The sequence below is a fragment of the Perna viridis genome, chromosome 3 (genome assembly GCF_037379345.1).
Source record: "Perna viridis isolate PV_CMFRI_1.1 ecotype Kerala chromosome 3, ASM3737934v1, whole genome shotgun sequence".
Classification (NCBI taxonomy): Eukaryota; Metazoa; Mollusca; class Bivalvia; order Mytilida; family Mytilidae; genus Perna; species Perna viridis.
In genome coordinates, this window is record NC_142447.1 from 36,159,665 (window position 1) to 36,186,153 (window position 26,489).

The following is a 26,489-nucleotide window of genomic DNA, read 5'->3' on the forward strand; positions in this document are numbered from 1 at the left end:
AAAAATCTCCTGCCTTCAGCAGTTTAGCTGCTAAGTGAATGTGTCTATTTAAATAACCAGAGAGTAAGCTACATAATTACTTATTCAATAGATGAAATGTTATCTACCTTGGGCTATTCCAGTACATCATGGTCAGAAATAAGGATCAACTCGTTTTAATTATAAACCGATAAAGTCCGAAAGCTTCTAGAAACCGAAACTTTGTTGTATGAATTCTAAAATATGTTAAACCCCAATAATCAATCCATCAATCAATCTTATTTACAAAAGGAGATTGACGATTTTGACCTTGTAGCTCAATCAAAATAAAGGGATAATTTTTTTGCGAGTTCTTTTTTAAACTGTTTGTTTTGAAAGTGTAATCCTCTGTAAGAATCAGGTAGTAGGTGAAACATGGCATGAAACCCCCACCATTTCGAAACTGCCATTTGGCTATTTGCACCAACAGAATAAAGAAAACAGAAAAGGTTTTCCATATCATTTTGGTAAATTGAGTTATAATTTCATTGAAATGCACTAAAATGAGCATTTCAAAGGCAGATAATTTTGTCCTAAACCTCATTTTTCTAACATTTCATTGAACAATTTCTGAACTAATCCAGTCTTGCGGAAATCAAATAATGGTCTTTTCAAATAGAGGAATCATCCTTGAGTGAAATTATATTGTCAGATCGGTGATTTTTTGACATGCGTGTTTCTGTTTTTCCCACTTTGCCTGATTCTTACACAGACTTACACTTAGATTATTGAATGAAATTGGAGTCTTTGTCCCTGGATTACATGATTTTGATTTCCGCTAGAATCTTGGTTTCCTTGATTACTCATTCCTTTTCAATTCACTGATTACACAGAGGGCAATTGTTCATTATATACCACATTCCATCATCGTGTTTCAACTGGAATTTTTAAGTTGTAAAATCTTAGCTTTGCAATTTGATAAAACCCTGTTTTACAAAAAAAAAAAGTAAATCGTTTAACAGTTGAAAAATAAGACTTATCAAGATAGTTTCATGTAACGCGATTCCAAATGAAGTATGGCCAATGTCATTTTTTGGCAAATGATAGCCACTTTGACGTTTTCTGTGTAAAATGTAGGCACAGCATGACTGTAAAAAAATAGACGACAGCTCATTATCATCTTTAAAAAAATCTAGTACAATATCAATTGTCTTTTATAATTTTCATAATGTGTTTTCTAGCTTAGTGATATATTGATTTTAACATGTCCTTGATTGCCATACTACCCTACATTTGGCTAAGTTAGGATGTACAAAACGGTTATTTAATTGTTTCGCAAATAAAGTTATCTAATATTTTAGTATTTGATTGGTTTTATTGAGAACTTTGGTTCAAATAAAATGTCTATTTATACTAGGATGTAGAAAGCTGAAGTAGTTGCAATTTCGAAACAACACAAACTTTGTTCTTTCGGAAAAAAATGTTATGACCTGCAACCCAAAGTTACAACCCCATAGGACTGTTAATATGGCTACTTTGTAAGCACAAAAAGTTGATAAAATAAAACTGATAATTTCAGTTGTTACCAGTTATGAGAATTGAGTAACTCACGTTTATAAAGCAGTTGTGAATCGATGTATTGAAAAAAATATCTGCCTTAGATTTTAATGTTTTTTTTTTGTCCATTGTTTTCGGGGGATTAACAAGTCTTTTGCTTGATTTTAAGGATATGAGTAAGTATACGTTCTTTTTTATATTATTTTTCCAATAAGGCACTCACAGAAGCTTCATTTTATCATTGTAACTAAAATGAGACATCATTTAGATGCTTTTTAGTGTGTAATGAAACACATTTTCATATGTGTTCGTTGGGGATGAACACAAAATCATATGAATAACATGTTGTGCGTAAAAGTAAATTGATTGGAAATATTTATTTCTGCTGCAGAGGTTCGATGACAATACTTATAAATCAAAAGTCGGTCTTTTTACATTTTACTATCGCAGCTAATTCGCTTACTGTTTTGATCAATTGAATAGAATGACAATAAATTGTTCATTCATTTAACAAGACAAATTACTTGATGAGTTAAATAGACACCTAATTACTTGTTGTCTTGAGTAAAATAGCTAATGTAGAGATGACCATAAATATGAAGAAGAACATCAAGAACACCCTATCTAACACTACAGCTAATAGCTGCCATTCTTCTATTATTCCTTCTATTCTCTTCTTGTCCTGCAAGTTATGCTCAATGTTTCTAATGATGTTTAATTGTTTTTGTAGAGCTGATATGATTTCTGAATTGGTTGATTCATTATAATTGCCATCTTTCTTTGGTTCTTTTTCTGAAATGGAGTCGTCAACTATTGTTGTAATTGACAGTCCGCTTTCCAGTTCCCGCCCCCCGCCATTTACCCGGTTAATTCCATTTGGAATGTACCCATCGTTACTGTACAGGAACATAGGTGAGCGGTACATTGGCTGAAAAATAGTATTTTCATTGTTACTGTTATGTCAGAATACTTTTCACCAGATAAAAAACAAACAAACAAACAAACAAAAAAACAAAAAACAAAAAACAAAAAACGCTCTTTTTACACACACCCTTCCATCTGTTTAAACATTTGTAAAAATAACGTTCAACTTTTCATTCGTAAACTTTGAACAACCGCAACACTTTTGTCTTACTACAGTCATACGTTATACTCTGAACCAAATAGCAATTATACCAGAAAACAAATAATGTGATATCATGTGAAATTTATATATAACACATTAGTTTCTCTTTGACCATTTAAATAGTTCAATGTCTTTGATACAAATACACGTAATGTTAAATATCTCTTAAAAGCACACTCACCGACGACGGGTGTATGGTAGAACACCTTCGGGCCCTCTGGCGTACTTTTTTCATGCAGACAAATCCAGCAATGAAGTCAAAGAAAATGGTTCGGACAATCTGAGGCATTTCTCTTCCATGCATGCCTTTGTAATGCATACCGAGTATTACAACAGTCATCAGGCACGAACAGGATACCAACAACATGGAGCAGGCGAAGTACACACCTAAAATTTTATTCTCAGTACATTAACTCGCTTTAGTGTTGGTATTATATAATTGTTGTAGAGCAAGATATCATATGAAACGACTAACCCACATAAACATTATTGTGTTGCTAAATTTACAGACGGAATTTGAGAGCAAGTTGAGTGCTAATTATACACATTCAGTGAGTATCCACATATTTTTGTCCTCGTAGTATCTGTAATAAATTTAAAACATTATGCTTACTGGACTATAAACACTACAAAACTTACCAATGTATGGGAAGTTCTCTGATGAAGGCGGCATAGTTTCAGACACAACTAACAGAAATACAGCCAATGATAGGAGTACGGTGATTTCAAGGGAAACCTTCTCACCGGAGTCTGGTGGTAGCAAAAATCCAAGACAGGCAACAGCTGTTATCAGCATGCATGGGAAAATCAAACTCATCATATAAAACAATGGTTTCCGTTCTAAGATAATGTGGAAGGTTATATCCGGGTATGGTTCTGGACAACAACCATAAATAAAAACGTTCCGGACGACAGGTATCTTACTAACAGCCCATTCAACGCTAGGAACAAATGAAGTTAGGTCACCACTCATTGACTTATTAGTTACATCGACATGAAATCCATGATATGCCCAGGAACCAAACTTCAGCGCACATGTCTGGGTGTCAAACGGGAAGTATGTCACATCAACAGGGCACATGCTGGTTATAACCGTTGGGAAATTGTAGATGACATCGCCGTTGCTTTTTACTGTAGGTCTGTAATCCTTAAGTCCAACCAGTGTGTCTCCGACGCTGATTGATTGCCAAAAATAAATGCTTAGATAATCATTTATTTCATGAAACAAATTATCGGAAAATATTGAAAAAAATGCAGAGACTGAAGACACCTACAAGTACTTGTACTTATAACGCTTAGATATCATAGGATTCAATGAATCACAGTGGATGCATGTTGCCATGGGTCCAAGGTACCGAATAATTTGTTTTAGCCGGGACCATCCTAATATGTTTTTTTTTCAGGTTTTAAGTACGAATGGTCTGTATTCGACGACAGAAAAACGAATAGGGTGAAGCTTAACAATTTCATCAGTGTATAACCTAAATACAAATTAGTAAATACTTTCAGGGGTAAACACACCTATAAGTAAGCTCTGAAAGGCCCCGACAAAAAAGTAATAAAATCCATGGAAACAGAACGACGAAAATTAGTAGGTTACGGAGCATTATTTTGAATGACTACCGAACATTGAATTTCGAAAAATTATCATCGATTTTATAAGCAGAGGAAACACTTTTCTTAAACGTTCACTGTATCAACACAAAAAAACAGTGTCTTTTGTGGCAAAACAAAAACGCAATTAAAGGCGTTAAACGGATATAATTGAAATCATCGATTCTTCACCAGAACAAACCCACTCCTCTCGACACGACAAATTTGCTTGACGAGTTGTGAAAGAGATGAGTAAAGGAAAAAAATATATTTAAGTAGATACGACATGAGACGTTGAAGAAGTAATAAAGAACGAATACTTGAACGCTCTCTTTGTGTTGTATTGATCTTTCTACAAGCACATCAACCATTACTATTTGTATGAGGAGGTGTGAATTTGATGCTAATTTGAAGATATCTTTTCTTATTAAAATGTGATGTTTTTTCTGAAGTATTTTCTATGATAGATTTTAAAGATTGTTGTCATCTTCAACTGTCTCGGAAAGTAAAATCATTTCGAATGCTCGTATTATATCTTATACATGTTTATCTTGAACGTATTTTATCATTAGTAATTCATTTTCAGCACCACCAATATTAACCGTCAGTTGTTATTAATATTCCAGGTATATTATAAGTCTTTCTATTTTATCGTTTGAACCGTCCAAATTAGATAAAATAACATAAACGAAACATACTTGTCATACAAAGTAATATCAGGAACCCAGATTTTATCGAAAGGCAAAATAATGTTGTCTATTCCATACTTTGAAGCATTCCATTTAAATCCACAGTCATGCCATCTCTGAAATTGTCGAAAATTGTTGGTAGGTGAAATTCTTTTGGTTATTGAAAGTGATAAGGGGACATTTATTTTCTTAGTAATTACCCAACAGTAGTTAAGGTTATACGACAAAGGGCAGATAGGACTTCAATTTTAGTACTATTTAAGAAGTATTTAATCAAAATTTTCATATGTCTTTATCAGATAAAATTAGTAGAAACGTAAAATCTTTTAATTAAGGACTTACCAATCGAATCCATGCATTGATTTCTAATACCTGACGAGGTTCGTTCTAAAAAAAAAGAAACATCACAGATATTAGGTTTTTATGATGGGGAACATAAGTTGTAAGTATTACCCAAGACACATAAAGGTGCTGAAAATTATTTAAAACATAGAATAAACGTTTCATAGAAAAGCAGAGGACGCTTACCCTACCGGTGCACCTGGTCCATGCTCCCAGTTTTTAGTGGAGTCCGAGTTGCTCATTTACTTTGGTTACTTTGTATGTATAATTTTAGTTACTTTATGTTCTTTGTTGTGTATGTCTGTTTTCCATGTCTGGTCTTTGTCCCTGGATTACATTCTTGTGATTACCGCTATAACCTTGGTTCCCTTGATTACTCTTTCAAAAGTTAAGAGAGGCGAAATGTAAAACGCAAATGACGGAAATCATTGCCACATTTACCATTTCTATATATAGTATGTAATAGATGCTATTCATTTAATTGTCGAACAATAAGGAATCTATATAGCTAAACCAGAATTCAGCATTTGAATGCATTTCCTTTGCTCATTATTGTACCCTGCAAGATTGGGGAATAATTGTCCAATCTAGTCGTCCGTCTATCCACATTTCTGGCCATCAAAACTCTCCTAAAATGTTCACCATTTAGGTTATGTATTATGTATTTTGGAAGCTTTGCAGATTTACTCTTAGACTTTTTGATGTATTTTGATAGCTTCTTTTATCGTAGTTTTTCTTCAAAGAGTAATCAAGGAAACCAAGATTCGAGCGGTAATCAAACGAATATGTATTCCAAGATTAAAGACTATACAGGAAAAGTAGACATACACAACAAATACCATGAAATAATAAAAAAAAATAACATGTACAAAGAAATAAAAGTTTAAATGAGTAACTCGGACTCCACTAAAACTTGGAGCATAGACCAGGTGCTCTGGTAGAGTAAGCGTCCTCTGATTTTTCTAGAAACAACCGTAGAGTTGCTCACAAAATGCCATTTTCGAGTAGACGAAAAAAAAAGAAAAGAAAACTGTGATACAGTCAAGACATCGGTTCTCGTGGTGCAGCTGGATACATTCGTTACATTTCACTTACATAATAAAACGTGGCAAAACGTATGAGTTGTGATATAAAGACTCCATATATATGCAGGTGCTGAAGGGATATTGCCACAGACGAAAGATTGAATAAAATATTGACAATACGGAATGAAAAGTCATCAAGTTTGGTCTTGAATTCCTTTTTTCTTCGGCCTTTAAAGTAGGCCAAACACGAAGATCCTCAAGAAGACAATTTTTTTCGGTGTAGGCTTTTAAGGAAAAGCTTGTTTTTTGAAATGTTCAAGTCATAAGAAAGCGGAGAAACCCAATTGTAAGCCTGATCATAATATTTTTTTATTCATATAATTCATAATAGTATTAAGAATACGAAAATCTATGATGTGTAGTTTTAAAATGATTTAATCGGTTTCAAATTCACAGCTGCAAAAAACCCGATTTTGGTAAATTGTGAATATCTAATGCATTGAATATGTCTTTGCTAGAGCATTAAGTCCTTTACTGCAGTATTAAGTATTAAGTCCTTTACTGCAGCATTCCTTTGTATTTTCCTAACCTAGATCTCTTTTAATCGGCAATTATATACAAATGTTTTTTTTTACAAATATGACTCCGAGCATATCACACTTTTTGATTTATATTCGTAATATTATCATAAGACCACATTAAATTTAAAATTAATATATATATATGTTTTTTGTTCTTTTTTTATTTAAAATTTATTTTTTGAGGAAAGTATTTATTCATCGGACCCAATCCATTATTAGCAGAAATTATTTCCATTGCGAATTTTGTATTTCACGTTAGTAGTCGATAAGAAAATCAGATAAGCAAGTATTTGTCATGGAATAATTTTAATGTTACTTCCTTATACATGTAACATGTATTTAAATGATTCAACTATATCTTATTGTAAATTTTTGTAGTCAAGTTTAAAATAGTTTTTACAACTTAATGTAAATCTAAAGAGTATTATTACCAACAAAAAAAAATAATATTCACCAGAATTGGAAATCATGATATGTATATAGTAGATCACTTAATTTGATTTGAATTTTGCAATACATTTTCTTTCTGAAGCATGATATGTATAGAAGACTACTTATTAATAATTTGAATTTTGCAATGCAATTCATTTTACTTCTGTTTTACAGGGTTGCAATCCTGCGGTATTTGCTTAATTTTACTAAATTGTACTCACAAGATCAATAACCTGTCGAAGCGCCATTCCAATTTTAACATTGACAACAGACCCGTCATCACAAATAGGACGAACATCTTTATGGTAGTTCTTGAAAAGTTCAGTCAATAGTCCGTCAACGTCAACAGCTTTACCTATAACAGAAAATGATTGATGAAACAATATTTTATAGCATGTTTGCTTATTTTATTTTTTCATGCTCATGGTGGACCATTTTGGAGCAAAACCAGATCAAACTGCAAATATTAAATTTGTAACGTAATAGAGATCTAATCAAGAATGAACTAGAGTTATAGCGAACACAGCTCTTAACAAAATATAACCAGCTTCAACAAGTGAAGTTTTCTCTTTAGAAGTTTTTAATCCTAAAGTTCAGGTAAAATATGAAAAATCTTATTTTAATTATAACCTATATAATAAGTTCATGTTCTGCGAAAGGAAAACTGATAAAATTATAAAGGTCAGTGCAAAACAATGGCATTGCGATATGACAGTTCTGCATAAGACATCTGATTGGTTATTTCTGCTATTTAATGATATCCACTGAAAAATTTTGGAAAGGAGGTATGGACAGAAATACGGACATAATGTTCGATATATTACATCTGGTGTTAAGTTAGGATTACACATATACAAAATAAAAAAATATATCTCTTAAATTTTGTTTGGTATAACCATGAGTGCTGGTCGAGATGCAAATCACGCTTAATCAAAACTAAAATTTAATTTGATTAAGTAAGGAAGGCTGACCATAGCAATTACGTCATTATTATTCACTTTGAGGGGGAGGCAAAATTAATCAATTAATTAAACAGCAAACAAAAAACATAAAAACAACGACAAAACCCAAGACAAATAACAAAAAATTGGTCTTTAATCAGAATTCGATAACTGAGAAATCAGATTATTTATAATTGTTTGGATTGAATTCACACAATTTAAAGTGCTTTAACCACCGCGTGTTCTTCATAAATCACTGCTGTTTATGGGGAAATGAATTGCTTTGAATTGTTCGCATTCAAGATGATTTAATTAAAATATCAAATTCTTGAAAATGAAAATATGGAGATTTTATCATTAAAATTGTTATTGATTTTTTACGAAACATAATGATTAGAGACAAAATAATGATCAAGCTCTTTTTAGAATTTATGACCAATGTAATTAATTCTATTTTGGGAAAATTCTTGTTTTAACTATGCAGGTTTCATTCATGATTATTGAAAAAAAAATCAAAAGTTAGTCCATATTTTGTTCAGTAAAAGCTGAATAAAGGAAAGTTTTTAAAATGAATAGTTTTAGGGGAACAATTGATACCTAAATTCGATCAATGGAATTTTATATTTCTTATCTTATGCTTAATTGTTTTGACTATCTTGAACTGTAATGTCTAGAAATTTCAACCATGACAAATGTAACCACTATAATACATGAATCAACTACCTAACGTTGTGCAAATAAATGTCTTGACTAAGAGAAGAGAACAATAATATAACACTGTTCGCAAATTATGACTGCGTTTGATAACGCGACAGACGGTCCAAGATGTTAACAAAGTTGCTTTGTAATGTTATTGTCATTCCGTTACACTCATCACTTGAAAGTGCTGGACAAATTGTGTACAGCCCTATTGTTGTCAATGTTACCAGTTAAATATAGTTTTGTACGACGATTGAATATTTAGCATTACCTTTGTTAAGGTTTCTTTTTTTATTTTTTTTTAATGCTTAAAATTGTCATTTTCATAAAACCTACAGGTATCTGGGCGTCTGTCTATCTTTCGGTCTGTCATTTTTTCACTCCTTCTTTCCATCACACCTCCTACTTCAGTGAGACTTTCACATAATCTTTATGACATGTTCCCAATGTGATCTTCTATTGAAGATTTTGATCAGAATCAATTTGGGGTGTCACATAGCAAAACAAAGATTTTTCATTTGTGAATATGGTGACATGGAAGAACCCAGGTCTTGTCTGTTACTTCTCCTATACCAATGAATGTAATTGAATGAAACTCACAGAATTCAGATTATATGTTCCCAGGATGCACCTCCTATTAAAGATTTTAATCTGAATCTACTTAGAGGTTTCACATAGCAAATCGTGGACTTTTTCATTTGTTGATACGGGGACATAGGGGGGAACACCTCTTATATGTTACTCCTTCTATACCACTGAATGGAATTGTATGAAACTTTCACAGAATTCATATTACATGATCTCATTATGCTACTTTGGTTTAGATTTCGATCCGAGGTTTCACTTAGCAAAACATAAACTTCTTTATTTGTGAATATGAATGACATGGAAGGACCCATCTCTTATCCGTTAATCCTCCTATACCACTATACCATTTTTTTGGAATTGAATGAAACTTTCACAGAACCTTTATGACATGTTTCCATTGTGCACTTCTTATTTAGATTTTGATCCAAATCAATATGAAGGTCAAAAGATGTGTGTTTTCAAATGGGGGAGTGGGGGTATCAAGTTAATGATTATTGCTCACAGTTTTTGTAGTTTAAATACTGGTTCTTTTAGTTAAAATTGAATAGCAAATGATATTTGCAACCTTACTGACGGTACAATCCTTGTAAAAATACTACCCTATTCAAGAGTGGGAATAAATCCTTACCTATAAAACATGTGGTTTGTATGCACGAAAACAAGAATATTTGTTCTAGTCCTCTTCGTAGGTTTCAATAAAAAAATGTTTGATTTGTTCTTTAATTTCTAGACTTTTTCTCTATACTGAGTATGACCCCAAACAAAAAATAAATTCAAATAAACCACACAAAAATCATACATAACTAGTAAATTGTGTAGAGTTATTGCTGTGAGTTTATTGTGATTTATTAAGTGGCTCATACCAAGCCTATTAGATTTATTACTAGTCTATGTTCAAGCTCATGAGTTTTCTAAGAACTATTTTATTAATTGGATTTGAATATGGTTTCTTACTAATGTTATAATGCTTAACTTGAGTTTCATATAAGTTATTAATTTCATAAATGTCTTGAGTGGTAGTTGCATACAATTTATTAACTTGGTACTGAATGGTTCTTGATTTTTATATACGATATATGATATCATATAGTATTACTGCAGATGCTTGACTGGTATTAATAATATCATTATAGTAAAAAATACGAATACTTGTTATAATGTTAAAATAGAGTAATTTGAGAAATTGTAACATATGTATTATGCTCACTTCTTCTTGATTAAACAAGTGTTGATAATGTAATTACAAGTTACTAGGAACTGAAATGATGAGTTGTTTATTAACATATGAAGGTAGTTATGAATGACATATTTAGTCAATATCCGAAAAATTACTTAATCATAAATAAAATAAACGTGCAACACGTCAAACTACTTTTAGTGTAAATAAGAGGAAATATATTTTATGAGGATTCGTTTTTCGATTATTTGTGTTTACCTTTCTTCTTCTTTTTTTTTGTTTGGGAAGTGGGCGTTAAAGCTGATCCATGAAAATCAGATTTTCAACTTCAATTAATCAAATAACTACAATAATAACAATTCCCAGAAAATAGTGCATTTTATTTCATAGAATAAATATGAGCCTTTTGAAATGGTAAAAAACCTAACAAATACAGTTACTTTGGTTAAGGTTATTCTTGCACAGTATAATGACTTGAATGTTTTTTTTTTTTTGATGGAATAATTTTTTGTACAGCTTTTAAAAGTTGTAGGTAAGTTTTTTTAAACGAAAACAGTCCTTGTAATAAATAAATATATGTTAAAATAAAAAAATATATAAGTGAACTCACTGTGCTTACATACATATTTAGAACACAGTTCTCTAGAACATAAAAAGATTATCAAAACATCATCTATTAAAATTCTGGTTGGACGCAAATATTCTCTGTTAGCTCAGTGCCAGTGCACACTTTCCCTCCGACAGTACAGTTATGTTTTAAATGTAAACGACTAATATTTTAGAATTAAAGTATCCACTTTTGTAGGCATATTGCGGTATTAGAAATACGGAAATAAATTTTAATCTATTTTTGAATTGTTGTCGCTTCTATGACGCTTACAAAATATATTTTTAAAAGAGTAATCAAGGGAACCAAGATTATAGCGGTAATCAAAAGAATGTAATCCTGGGACAAAGACCCAACATGGAAAACAGACATACACAACAAAGATTGATTGATTGATTGTTGGGGTTTAACGCCCGAGCAGCAATATTTCAGCTATATTCAGGCGATGAACATGAAATGGATGATTAAATGAACATGAAATGATGACAACAAAGAACATAAAGTAACTAAAATCATACATACAAAGTAACAAAAGCAAATGAGCAACTCGGACTCCACTAAAAACTGGGAGCATGGACCAGGTGCACCGGTAGGGTAAGCGTCCTCTGCTTTTCTAGAAACACCCGCCGAGTTGCTCATAAAAAGTCAAGTCCAGGGTAGACAAACGAGGAAAGGAAAACTATGACTCGTTGAATAAATCAATTTTCATGGTGCAGATGGATACACCATAACGATCCACGAGTAAACGTACTAATTTTCGCGGTGTACTAATTTTTGCTATTTTAGCGGTGGATACACCATAACAATCCACGAATACATGATGACGACCATAAAACTTCTGTAGTGATGACTTCAATCTTGTAGCAAAATAACCCTATTCCAGAAGCCTATTTGTTAGAGTTCTAGTGAGATACAAAAAGTCTGCGTAGTTTCGGCAAGCTCTGGCATAACGTATGAGTTGTGATATGAACACTCCATACGCAGGTGCTGAAGGGATGTTGCCACATATGAAAGGAAACTTGACAATTCTGAATGAAAAGTCATCACGTTTGTCATAAAGTTTGGTCAATAGTTTTCTATTCATAAACTTGCTCATATATTTTTGCATTAACAAAAATAATAATAAAGAACATTTAATTAGAAAATAGAAAGAACACTTACATAAAAAAAAAATACAAAAAAAACCCAAAAGATAAACACAACACAATTAATGTAGTTAATAAATTCATACCTTTATTTGCGATTGTCACTATTGTAAAAACCAGTAGCTTTAAAGAAAAAAGTTCCATGTTTTGTCATCAAGCTGCAGAATTGTATTTGTAATGGTAGATTCTTTCAATTAATGTACTCAGTGTCAATATTATTTAGCGTTATTTGTAAATATCCGATCCGTTTACATCATATAATTACAACAGCTTTTTTCTTGTGGCTTTTAGTATTCATAGTTCTTACACTGGGCTTATAGGTCCAAGTGACAAGTGTCATCAAACGATTTTAAGTCATTAGATATTTGTTTCGCGATGTTCAGTATTAAACTTGTCATTAAATATTTAAGCTGGTGCCGTTTAATCTATGATAGCTATTGAAGCTTAGATATCGGCAGAATAATTAAGCCATCATTTACCTAAATACTTAGCATGAATATTGAAATTTTTGATATTCCCAGTAGCATCATTTATTTAATCTACCAAAAGAATAACAAGAGCTTTCGTTGGACTATAAACATTCAATGTGATCTTCATATGATTAACAGTCTCATTCAATAATAAAATTGATTTAATCTTTGTTGACAAAAATAAACAAAAATCATATCGATTTCTTTTTTTATTTTGTTTGTAATAGTCGTTTGAAATAATTGCGTTAAGATATGTTTCTTCCCCTGCAGACTTTCTGTTGTTTAAATGATATGATCAATAAAAATCAATATTATCAGAAACAGGAGAACATGTTCACGTAGACTTGTTATTAGTAAAGTTTTGTTTTGAAAAGAGTTTTACACATTTTCGAATCAGTGAAAGAATAATCAAGGGAACCAAGGTTATAGCGGTAATCAAAAGAATGTAATCCAGGGACAAAGACCAAACATGGAAAACAGACATTCACAAAAAGAACACGAAGTAGCTAAAATCATACATACAAAGTAACCAAAGCGAATGAGCAACTCGGACTCCACTAAAAACTGGGAGCATGGGCTAGTTGCACCGGTAGGGTAAGCGTTCTCTGCTTTTCTAGAAACACTCGCTCATAAAAGTCAAGTCCGGGGTAGACGAAAGAGGAAGGAAAACTATGACACGTTGAATAAATCAGTTTTCATGGCGCAGATGGATATACCATAACGATCCACGAGTTCATGATGACGACCATAAAATTTCTGTAGTGATGACTTCAATCTTGTAGCAACATAACACTGTTCCAGAAGCCTATTTGTTAGAATTCAAGCGCGATACAAAAACTATGCGTAGTTTCGACAAGCTCTGACATAACGTATGAGTGACTCCATACGCATGTGCTGAAGAGATGTTGCCACAGATGAAAGGAAAGTTGACAATTCTTAATGAAAAGCCATCACGTTTATTGTAAAGTTTGGTCAATAATTTTCCCTTACCATCGATTTCTAAGTGTAGGTCAAGATATGAGGCTGACTTCACAGTTTTTGTAGTATCCTTTATCTCAAGTTCTTTGGAGTAGATGCGATGTATCTAATCCCCGAAGTTAGGATTGTCTAAAGATAATACGTCATCTATATAGCGGAAACTGAGATTAAAGGATCTAGCTAAACGATATAATTTCTTCCGGATTAGATCAGCTATGAAGTCAGCCTCATAAGAATGAAGGAATAGGTCAGCAAATAGAGGAGCACAATTTGTTGCCATTGGAATGCCGACCGTTTGTTGAAAAACACGTCCACCATACTGGACAAATATGTTGATGATTAAAAATTCCAGCATTTTGCAAACATCTTCCTCTGTATATTTGGAAGATGATTATTTCTTACAAAGTATGAGGAATCTCTACCAAGAATTATATATTTGTATCGAGGTGTACCATTTTAGTCGGGATTTTTACTGAGTATGGGGAATAGAAGTATACACTGCTGAAAAATCATAGGTTTTAATGCTATTATATTCTGATAATAGTCTTGAACTGATTGTCTCTGAAGGATCTTTCGAATTTTTCAGGATCCATATTGAATTAATACCACTACGGGAGTAACAAGTGTTGTAGTAGGACTGCATAGCCTCTTTGACAGCTGTGAGCATGGAAGTTAAGTAGCACTCCAGCTAAGGATCATGCAAAATGTGATTCATGGGTAAAAAGCCTACATATTTTTATTTTTGATATTTTGTTTGAAATGTCATAGTAAACAGAAAATAACATATGGCTTTTCATATAATCCGTGCTCTTAGGAGATACAAATTACATAGAATGCACTGTAGACTTCAAAATTAAGGGAGATAACTATGTAAATGACGCTCAAATACAATAGAATCTACTGGATTTTCAATATTTATTATCTTCTAAGAGCAGGCAGATTTGAATGAATAATTACTCAATTCATAGTATAGAGCCATAAAACAATTTAATTACAAAAATAAAAATATGTATCCTTTTTTTGGGGTGTATCATATTTCTCAGATTTTGCATGATTCTTACAAAGACACTACTTAAAAGTTTTGAAAGAGGTTTAGTGGTACATTTTGCAGATCCAGCTATGTAACGTTGTTCGTATGGATTCTTGTGGAGTTTAGAAATCCAGTACATGGACGGTAAATCACAATCATCGTCCTTAGTAGAGAGACCATAAGAGGATAGCACAGATTTATGGTTTTCCACAATCTCTTAGCAGTATAGGTCTTATCACTGCTATAAGCGAACGTTTCTATAATACAAAAGTATGTCAACCCTATTGTTACACCTTACCATACTACCAGCTGATTTTTAAGGTTCAATTGTTATTTAATATAGCAATTTAAATTTTTCAGCAACTTTTTCACATTTTATAAATCGATTCATCTCTTGGTTCTTGCAGTTAATAACAAAAATCTCCAAAAAGATGAAGAACTGAAAATGTCTATCCAAGCAAAATGAAAGGTAGTACTTTACATTACAGCCGAACATTCTATTACCTAAACCGAATCAAGCAGGGGATATAACTGTGTTAAGAACATTTTAAAATATGAGGTCCCTTGAAAAATAACTGATACTGTAAAAGAGTAATTAAGGGAACCAAGGTTATAACGGTAATCAAAAGAATTAATCCAGGGACAAAGACCAGACATGGAAAACAGACATACACAACAAAGAACATAAAGTAACTAAAATCATACATACAAAGTAACAAAAGCAAATGAGCAAATCGGACTCCACTAAAAACTGGGAGCATGGACCAGGTACACCGGTAGGGTAAGCGTCCTCTGCTTTTCTAGAAACACCCGCCGAGTTGCTCATGAAAAGTCAAGTCCAGGGTACACAAACGAGGAAAGGAAAACTATGACTCGTTGAATAAATCAGTTTTCATGGTGCAGATGGATACACCATAACGATCCACGAGTAAACGTACTAATTTTTGCTATTTTCGCGGTGTACAGAAAACCGCGAAAAATAGTACCCATGAAATGGATTTGTTAACACTATATATCGCTAACCATTTTTTGATACCGCGAAAAACAATACCCACGAATATGTTAAGAATCCGCGAAAATTAATACGTTTACAGTATTCTTTCCATAATTATAATTTAAACCAGCTGTTATGATGGTATATGCGAAAGTCTTCTAACATACGTTCAAACATCTAAGCAAAGCATCTAGTGGGGAATTTTTTAAACAGAATTATTTTAACTCTACCAAGAAAAAAACTTAGGATTGATATATAAAGAACTGAGCCCCCTTTCAGTTCCTACTTCAAAAACCTTTTATTTTTTTTCTTCAAACATTAAAAACTTCTTTGAAACAAACATTTCGGGTTAGTTTTCATTTTCCGATATCATGGAACATTTCAATTATATATATCACGTTGCATAATCTGAAAGTATTTACTATTTTGTATTTAGGTTTTACACTGGTGCATTTGTTACATTTTACCATAATCGTCCATTTTTCTATTGATCGGTTCCTAAATACTTTTGGTCATCATATAACAGAAGAAGAATGTTAATTAAATAAATGTTTTCAAAAGCTTTGTGTGTTAGATCCGTACTTTAGTTCATTATTCAAGAAAATTCTTTTTTTCATGTGTATAATTCTTTGAATACAAAGACTATTGCTAGAGAAAGCCATTGAACGTCTACACCACTGAAAAGATTATTTCGGCAATAGCAGTTCACGTGACTTCTATGATACATCATCATGGTGTATGACCTTCGTACGTTACTGGCAAAAGTCCAAAAAATATTCCGTAATTACTGATTCCTAAAACAATTACAAATTAACATTTAATTAAAACGTTAACGAAATCGTGGACCAAAAATCTAATAACCGGAGCTTATATTTATTGTGAAGTATTATGATTAAATATGTCAATGATGATGTATGCTTGTGTAAACAAGATGAGACGCATTAATTCACAGTTTAAATGATTCAATTGTGTGTTTTTCACATCGCTGCAGTGTCAATACATCTAATTCATTGATTGAAATTATGAATCCTACCCTAGATTTGTAACCATAGCAGTCATCAATAAAGTAAAAATGATGAATTGAAAACTGAGTAATTATCTTTCGCAAGGAAAATTATATAATTAACACTATGCATCATACTATAACCCTTGTTAGAGTATTGTTAGGAGTATGAACTGCTAACCCTTCAGAAGCAACTACATTCACTCTACCCCCGTTTTTAATAGGAATTATATGCAGTTCGTATTTTATGTGTGTCTTATAGTCCTTTATTTTGTGCAATTTGTTCTTCGTCTTTGTTCTTTTAGTTCTCATTTAATTGCATTGTCTATGGATTTCCCTTAGTTTGCACCTTCAGTATTGACACTTCTTCTTTCATAGAAATCAAAGGAAGGAGTACAGCTCATGATGAACTCGTGGACAAACGCGATAATTCTTTGATTTATATCATATCAGCGATTTTCTTTTTATTTCAAATTATTTTTTTAATTGATCATGTGAATTTTGCTGCATTTCACCTAGTATTTCGCATATAAAAACTATAGTTAACTTTCGAAATTGATGATCATCGTTATTATTATTGTTTTTCGATTTGGTATCGAGTTTTGCAATTTGTCAAATAATATAGACACGTAATTTGCTAACGAAACAAGGAGCTACATTTTCCTACGAGTTGCGGGGGAATAATGATTTTGAGACATCCGTTCGTTTGTCCGTCAATTCATTCATGCGTCAGTCATAACTTATGTCATCTGGAAAGCGCGTACTTACTTTGAACGTTAAATTTTAGAAGCTATTTACGTATACATGGAATAGAATTTTTTCACCAACAAAGTTTCCCGTTGGTAAATTGTAAAAAAAAAAGCACCCTCGAACCATCGTTCATATTGTTAATTGCGTCTATCGGCCACTTCTATAGTTTTTTACGATAATGTAGGTTTTTTTTTAAATTTTGTTACTGTCGCGTGTCATAGAATGTAGTTGCGTGACTCTAAAGGAGAATTTCAGTTAACTTTTTGTTAGTACCAAACCTAGTTGTTTCCTTATTGATTACGATTAAATTATACCGTTGGTAGAATAACTTTAAACTTTACATATTTACAATGATTGAATTTTCGTTTATTTGAGATAACGTTGTAATAGGAAGATTTTTAAGTAAGTACTTAAACAGGTTATTGTTTACATGTAATCGTTTTTTTTTCTTTAAATGGTGGTGTTTATTGACAGTGTCTTGTTTGGTTCGATGTAAATATACGTTGCTTTCAGATTTATCTCGCATGTTAACATTTAAAAATCATTCATCAAAGCTAGAATCAAAATTTCCGGGTTAAAGCCGTAACAAATGTCTTACGCAAATACCTTATCTCACGGTTTTGCTATAGCACTTCAGAACATCAACAGAGTTTGATGGCTCACGCAGTTACTAAATGAAGATCTCAACCTGACATGTGTATACAATATAAATATTTATCAGTGCTTTAGCAACCCATCCCTGACTTTACATGGCATATATTTGTAGGATTCAAGAAATCCTGTAACGATAGAAAATATTTTTAAACAGTGTAGATTAGAATTTTAATTTATCCTGGAAGAAATTGGAATTCCAATTTGCACTAGGGGGATTCTAGATCCTACTGGCTTAAAGTTTGAAAATATCAAAGATAAAGATAAATAGTATTTTAAGGACAATTAAAATACCTTTTTTTTCATTATTTTATTTCCCTTTTCATGATTTTATCAAACCAAGACAGTTCAATTTATATTTTTGTGTATTTCAAAATATAATATTTGTAAACCAATTTTCTCGTATGGTATATTATGGAATTGGATTAACCTTTGTGTCCAATCCTTTGCACATAGATCAAAAGTCATTAGATGAAATAACCCACATTTAAAAAGAAATCGGTTTGTAAACCAAGACTGTCAGCCGCCTGCATCTGATTGCAGCTGTAAAGGAAAACATCTAGCCTTAAACTTTCATTCCGAAGGTCAAGTAACACTTGCCCCACAAAATATCACAAACAAAACATAAAATATGTTGTAATAAATGAGATGTCAATGATCTGATATTTTATTTATTTAGTTTTTTCATTGTAATATTTTAAAGTTTGGTGTAATAAATCATAGTTCATTGAATAAAATATGTCCAAAATGTAATACAAGTATGTCCAACAACATTCAACATTTTCATAAATGTTTCACTTTCAAAATGTCCAGTTATATCCGGAATCCCCCTGACCACTCAATCTAGTATGATTCCAGATCCTACTAAAATTTAGTGGTATCCGGAATCCTCCTGGAGCAAATCGAGATATCCCAATATGACAAATCAGAATTCCAATTTACACTGATTAAAATCGAGGGCAAATTGGAATTCCAATTTGTCCTAAGAGAAATTCGATTTGGAATTTGCGCAAGGAGGATTCCGGATCTTACTGGATTTCAATTAGCCCTGTAGCATATACTTATAATACCACCAATGAAAACCCTACCATTATTAAAGATCCCCAATTTGTTTTCAAATCTGACAACACTTCTATTTTTGTTTACAACAACAACACATTGAATTGAAAAAAGTCCTAAAGTTACCATTTTTGTTATTAAAACGGAATTGTATCTTGTAAAAAGGGAAATTCTATAAAACAAAGAAATCCTGATTTTTCAACGTAATATATTTTGGTTGAATTAACAAATTCAAATATTGTTGGTCATCGACGTGGTTAATTGACATTCAATATTTTGTTTTTTGTTTGTTGGGGTTTAACGTCCGAGCAGCAATATTTCAGCTATATTCAGACGATGAACATGAAATTGATGATAAAATGAACATGAAATGATGATGAAATGAAAAAGGATGGGACACAAGGACAATGGGGTCGACAAAGTTTGATTGCCACTGGAAATAGGGAGAGGTGAGTACGGTCGGGCACTTTAGCCTTTTTTGGCGGAGCCCTATGGTTCCTACTCCGGGAGAATACCACAGTAGGGTTCTTTAATGTGCGAGAAACGTGGCATCTTTCCCAACACGGTGCACCACTATGGTTTGCGGTCAGGTTTTCAGTATTATAGCCTGACAACCCCAGCATGTAACACGCCAGGGGTACCCCATTCCACCACCTGGGGCACACATCCCAGTTGCTCTATGGGCAGAGCGCCCTAGCCTCCAGCTAGGGTTCTGAGCACTATTTAGTCGCCTTTTACGACAAGCTTAGCGCTGCTGCAGGCCTATTCATTTAATCCCCGGACCTGCACGGGGCCATTCAATATTTTGAAACAGTCGCAATTCGCTTCTCAAGTTTGTTTTATTAGCGACGGTGCAGTAAGAATCAAAGCTACAGCAATGGTGCACATCAAATAGATAAACAAGAATAGGCGATCAAAAGCTTGAGAGAAGACATTCCACCATTTCTCTACCTCTGAATGTTCTTTTGTGTTATTGAAAAAGTCATTAATTCGTCCGATATAGTACAGGATGCTTTCCAAATATGCTAGCATCTCTTTATCTTCTCGTTGAAACCCACCTCCATTTTCTAAGTTTGAGTTGGCAGAATCCTGTCTTTCTGCATTGTTCATCGGAATGCTGTATATATTTTTCGTTTCCTTTGAAAGAAATTTGGAAAAATTTATATGTATAAAATAAGTTTTAAGAGAGTTTTATATGTATTTGTAGTTGAACTATATTTATCAATAACATTTAGGGTTATCCTTGTTAGCATTTCGATTTATTTTCTGTATGAACAATGTTGTCTAACTGTAAGATGATAAGCTCAGAAAGAATACAATTATGATTTTTTTCTTGATATTGTAAAAAAAACTTTTATCGTTTTTTTTTTTTTTTTTTTTTTTTTTTTTGAAATCTCGGTTTATTATCACTTTTATGTTTTATTTACCCCATTGATGTTGATAAAATCATAAAAATGTTATTAAAAAATAACAGAAAAATGCAGTAGATAAATAACATACTTGTGATATCATCGGTTGAAGAGAATATTTTTGCAGATCTATAAAGGTTAACTTAGTCAGTGGCACTAAGACGTATTTTCGTACTCTTTCATTTAGTTTAACGCCATATTTGCCCTTGAAATGAACCCTGAGGACGATAACGGTCAGCAAGCACGATATTGCAACTATCAACATCGAAAAAGTAAAATAGAAACCTGAAAATAAATAGTTTGAAATATTTTCAATTCATCTTTTATAATTCTTTTACAGGTTGCAGTTTGCATTTTTTGTAAAATAAGAATTTACAAATAAAAACAAGTTTGAAAGCATGGCAGGTAGTGCAAAGATTTAAACAAATGGAATGATATAATGTTTTGTTACGTAACATTTCCAACCATCCTATCGCATTTTACAGGTACAAAATACCATTTATTCATACCATCAGAACAGTCCGAGTTGCCCATTTGCTTTTGTTACTTTGTATGTATGATTTTAGTTACTTTATGTTCTTTGTTGTGTATGTCTGTTTTCCGTGTCTGGTCTTTGTCCCTGGATTACATTATTTTGATTACCGCTATAACCTTGGTTCCCTTGATTACTCCATCAGATTACAACTGTTTGTTGATGATGATAAAAACACATATCACGTTCTTAAAGGTGTATCAAAGGGATTAAATATACGCATTAAGCCCATTTCATGAGTTAAGTATTATCCTAATGTCGTACGGAATATTTGAATCTTGATGATGGTTTCCGATTTTGAAATCATTGATTGGTTGTTGGGGTTTAATGTCCGAGCAGCAATATTTCAGCTATACTCAGACAATTTTTTTTTATCAAAGTAGATAAATAAAATACATAAAATAGTGCATAAAATATTGATAAACATATATAGTCAATCCTGACAATAAAAATGTTCATATCAAGGATGTATACATGAACAAACTTGATAAGGAATTTCATAATAATAAATGGTGATATAATGATATATAGTACAGCTGATCAAGCCTAAATTGAATACAGCGTTTACAAATAAAGCATCTAGAACGAATATGTTCGATATCTAATTCGTCAAACTGTAAAAAAATCTTTCTATTGGTACTTTAATTGACTGTTTCGTCATGTAGCTTTAATATTTTTGCATTGTCCTTTGTTTTGGTACGAATATCTCTTTACATGCAATTAAATATTCAATTATTTGTTGATGTTCCTATTTGATACTATTAATCTTTCAATGATTAGAATTGATTGAATTGGTTGCTCTTAAAAACGACCATTTTATTTCCCAAATGGCTATTGTTGTCCGGTAGTTAATACTGGAGACGAACTGATGATTACGTAAAGCAAGATAACATCTCCATGTACAACCAAAAACAAAAAATGAGTAATTTGTCCACAAAAAATATCTAGTTTTATGGGTTTAAATTTCGTTTATCTATCAGTGATTTTAGATATTTTATTTTATATAGGGCCCAGTCAACAAATACTTATTAACATATAAACGTTGAATGACTTACTAATGAAAGGAAACGTGTCACCAGATGCTGGGATCATATCCAGGATGACTAACTGGAACACGGCCAGAGACAACAATACGGTCACCTGGAGGCTGATCTTCTCACCAGAATCAGGGGGTAAAAGGAAGCCAAGAACAGCAACAAAGGTAATTAATAAACAAGGAAATACGACATTCAACATGTAAAACAAAGGTTTTCGCTTGAGTTTAATGTGAAATTCAACTGTTGGATAAGGTACCCCATTGTACAAATCATTGTGTCGTGTAATGTATGCATCTAAGAGGGCCCATTCACTGTTCTCCAAATATGATCCTAAACCTATTTTATCCTTTCGCTTTATGACATTTAACTCCCAACCATTGTATGCCCAGGATCCAAGAGTGAGAGAGCACTTTTGTAAGTCAAAGGGAAAGTATTGAATGTTCAAAGCACAAATACTGAGAATCAAGGAAGGGAAGTTGTATTTGATTTCCCCGTCGCTCGTCAGATGAGCTCTGTAGTCTTTTATACCTGATAAGGCTGTTTCTATACTGTGAAAATAAAAATTAAATATTAGGGTAAATTCGGTAAACAATAACCAATGGTTGTTTTGTATGATCAAATTACCATAAAAATGCATTTCAAAGTATTATATAATACATAAAATTTGATCATATAAGTAATTTATTGCTTCGATTCCACAGATTCGTGCATAGAATGTTTTCGACTGAAATGATAGTACAGCGGGTCGGAAAAAAAACTGTCAGTAATGATAAAAGATGCAATATATAATTTTTATTATAATAATGTGCTTACTTATCGTATAAAGTTATATCCGGTACCCAGACATTGTTATATGGTACTATGAATCCGCTTATATTCCCGAAATTAACAGGGTTCCACCTCAGTCGACAGTCATTCCAATGCTGTAATTAATTGTGTTTACTTGATTAGACAAAAAATTATTTTGCCTCTAAATAACCTCTATGTAAATTTTTAAAAGAAGCATATTCTATAAATTCAAATAATAAGGAAAGGCAAGCAATACAAAAATCAATTCAAATAAAAATCTTAAATTAAGCACATTCTCCTTATATTGTCCATTGAAGGGTAGTTTGCATGTTGGCACGACAGCATATTAGTAACAAATGATGAATATATTGTTTTCAATATCACTTTATCCTTAAATATTCACATGTGTGTGTCGACTAAAATAGTTTAAAATGTTCCCACTTGAGAAAGAGACAAAGTTGTTTTCAAACATCGATCTATGAAGTTCATATCAAATAACTGATCTGTAAAATACAAGCGGACAGGTGAAACAATAGCACCTACCATATTAACCCAAGCATTCAGCTGTATTTTTTGTTGTGGCTCATTCTAAAAAGATAATACTTAGTTTTACAAGACTAGATGGTAATGAAAACTTATATATCATAGTAGTATTTTTTGCATGAAAATGGTAAATTTTACATTATTTTTCACTTAAAAATGATTAAAAAGCAAGTATGCTAGAGGACAATTAATTAAGTATTTAAATAAATATTTGCATCAAAAAATGGAAAACGTAATTGCTGTAGAGAAAAAACTGTTTTTGTAATAATCCCTTCTACAAGTATGTCATACAAAGATTAGAAATCTAATTAACTTTTGCTAGACATGTTTTCGTTAAACAAAAACATATTTCTCTGTGGAAATCTAGAATAATTCACCATTCAAGGGCATTTACAATTGTCTACAAAGCTACGGGAATATTTTGCTTTTAAAGCATGTAAATATTTTAGGAGTGAAGTCATTAACACTAATCTTACAATGTCCAGTATCTGTCTAAGGGACATGTAAAGTTCAACTGTTGTTGTCTCATTAGAAGACTGACATCGTGGTCTAATAGCTTCGGTATAGTTAGAGAATAGAACATCTAACAATTCATCGATAACGTAAGATTCCACAGCTTCAGAATAAATCAATAAAAATAAAATTCATTTGTATAATTTGTACGAAGATTTTTGTTTGAAAGAGTTTCAATGTTTTGATACTGGAAAAGGAGGCATTTTTATTGTATATTAACGAAACGCATTTTGATCAAACTGCAGTGGAAAGAAGTCAAAGAGTTAAAAATGATACTGTTCGAAATAATACTAATGAACTTATCATTATTAAAAGAATTGTCCGAACTGCATTAAATCACTTAGTAATCCATTTGAAATAACACAAGACTAAGTATTATTATCTTAGTTGATATCCAAAGTTATTGAAGTAACTACTGCCTTTGTCCCTTATTCTTGTTTATTAATGTGTGCCTATCTGCGTTTATGCATTTTAATTGTTATTTTACGCAATTTATTCATTTTAGTTGCATTTGTTTAGTTGACTTTGCTCTAGATATTGCGAATTTATCGCTAAGTTTATCAAGTTTTGTCAGGTTCACGTGTTTTCATTGGGAAAAGAATTACTGAAAAGTCATTAATTTTTCCGTGTCATCTCTATGAAGTTATACCAATTAATTGATATATTTCATAAGAAAAGCTCTAAGGAATGCCACAATCTGCTCGAATTCAATAAATTATTTATGTAATACATAAATGTATATATGGTTCATATCATCCTGCTATTTCAGAGAAATCTCCTTTGCTTACTACTTTTTGACCTCTTGTGCTAAACATTGCAATTTATTAATAATGAGCTACATAATAATAAAAGTAAAAGGAAACTTACCAGCGGACTGAAAATTGACCAAAAATAAGATTATCAGTGTTAATAGAGGCACGTCCATAACTCATCTCTATACCAAGCAATAAACTAATTCATTTAATTGTTTACATAAGGCAAATCCTACAAACTCGATGGTTAGTTCAGCTTCCAAGAATAACTACTCTTTCTACATAGTATTCAATACAATTAGAACTCAATTACGACAAGGTAAATGATTGGAACATTGGATATTGTTGCCCGGAGATTGATAATGACTTCAGCATATAGGGTTATCTTTTGAACACAATTTAATAAAACTTCAGTTGTGATAGACGACATCTTTCATATTTTGGAAGAATTTCATTTATCACATAGGTATTGTAAGAAACAAACTAAGATATGCATAATTAACAGTAGTAATCGAAAATAAAGATATGAGTAATTATTTATGGGTGAGACCACTCATACCATCAGTCCTGCATGTTATCGACCTTCACTGTCTCTTTATGCATTTTTCGATGAGTAATTGATAACACATTTATAGAAACATAGCGTCGTTTAGTAGGATTTTGGATTATAAGAACATATCAGATATATTTTACATCATTTTTATTGTGAAAAAGAACATCATTTATGCAAAATCAAATGTAAAACGAAATTAAGGGTAAGTCCAATGAAAATTCGAAAAATGAGTCAAATCAAAAAAAGGAACAAATGATGGTTACAACCTGAATGTTAACGTCTTTTTCTGACGAAACTTAAAACGTTGATTTCAGAATACTGTTACAAAAATGGAAATCTCTCTCTCTCTTTTTTTTTTTTTTTTTTTGGGGGGGGGGTGGATTGGTAATGCTATGACTACGTTGAATAAATACTTTATAAGTACTTACTAAGACTTCTAAGTACTTTTTAAATTCATGAAATCGAGTCTAGAATTTTTTCTATATAATGGAGGTTTTTCGTTCTTTTCCTTCCAAAATAATGCACTAAAATTCGCAATCATACAGTGACAGTACCTTTTTTCAGGGTATTTACCTACTTTATTTCCATAATTAGCGTCTTTTAAAATGTTTGATTAACTGTATTTTTTTTTATTCAGACCCGTTCTCAAATGCAGTCTGAAAACAAAAAATCCGAACGTTTCAAAAATTTTGCTAGTTTGTTTATTTGATTTGTTTGTTATTATCATTTTATACAATTTTCATGAAGTAAAACTAAACATTTTTCATGGTTCCTTAGTAAAAAGATGTCGTTTTTTAATATTTACACAGAAACATTACGTGTGTCTTGACGTGACAGAAATTTATCAATTAAAAAATAAATGTTCTTGTAAACTCTAGATGGTATGTCAACACAAAAATAATTTTAAGTATTTTGTTTTGTTTTGTTTTGTAAGAAAGATTGATTTTTTATTATCGCTGAACAAGA

At 31.9% G+C, this 26,489-nt stretch overlaps 2 protein-coding genes across 2 annotated transcripts; both read right to left on the bottom strand.

Annotated features, from left to right (window-relative positions):
* Positions 1-1,906: 1,906 nt before the first annotated feature.
* LOC148622076 (neuronal acetylcholine receptor subunit alpha-9-like) lies at positions 1,907-12,943 on the bottom strand. The gene is made up of 7 exons (XM_088571595.1): positions 12,547-12,943; positions 7,525-7,658; positions 5,266-5,310; positions 4,933-5,039; positions 3,281-3,816; positions 2,823-3,028; positions 1,907-2,443 (listed from the first exon to the last, which is right to left on the bottom strand). The coding sequence occupies exons 1-7, from the start codon at positions 12,602-12,604 to the stop codon at positions 2,060-2,062; spliced, it is 1,470 nt and encodes a 489-aa protein (XP_088427721.1). The 5' UTR covers positions 12,605-12,943; the 3' UTR covers positions 1,907-2,059.
* A 5,753-nt stretch (positions 12,944-18,696) lies between these two features.
* On the bottom strand, positions 18,697-25,237 carry LOC148622077 (neuronal acetylcholine receptor subunit beta-3-like). Its single transcript, XM_088571596.1, has 7 exons — positions 25,086-25,237; positions 24,182-24,321; positions 23,706-23,750; positions 23,187-23,296; positions 22,392-22,921; positions 20,896-21,089; positions 18,697-20,532 (listed from the first exon to the last, which is right to left on the bottom strand). The coding sequence occupies exons 1-7, from the start codon at positions 25,141-25,143 to the stop codon at positions 20,224-20,226; spliced, it is 1,386 nt and encodes a 461-aa protein (XP_088427722.1). The 5' UTR covers positions 25,144-25,237; the 3' UTR covers positions 18,697-20,223.
* Positions 25,238-26,489: the final 1,252 nt, after the last annotated feature.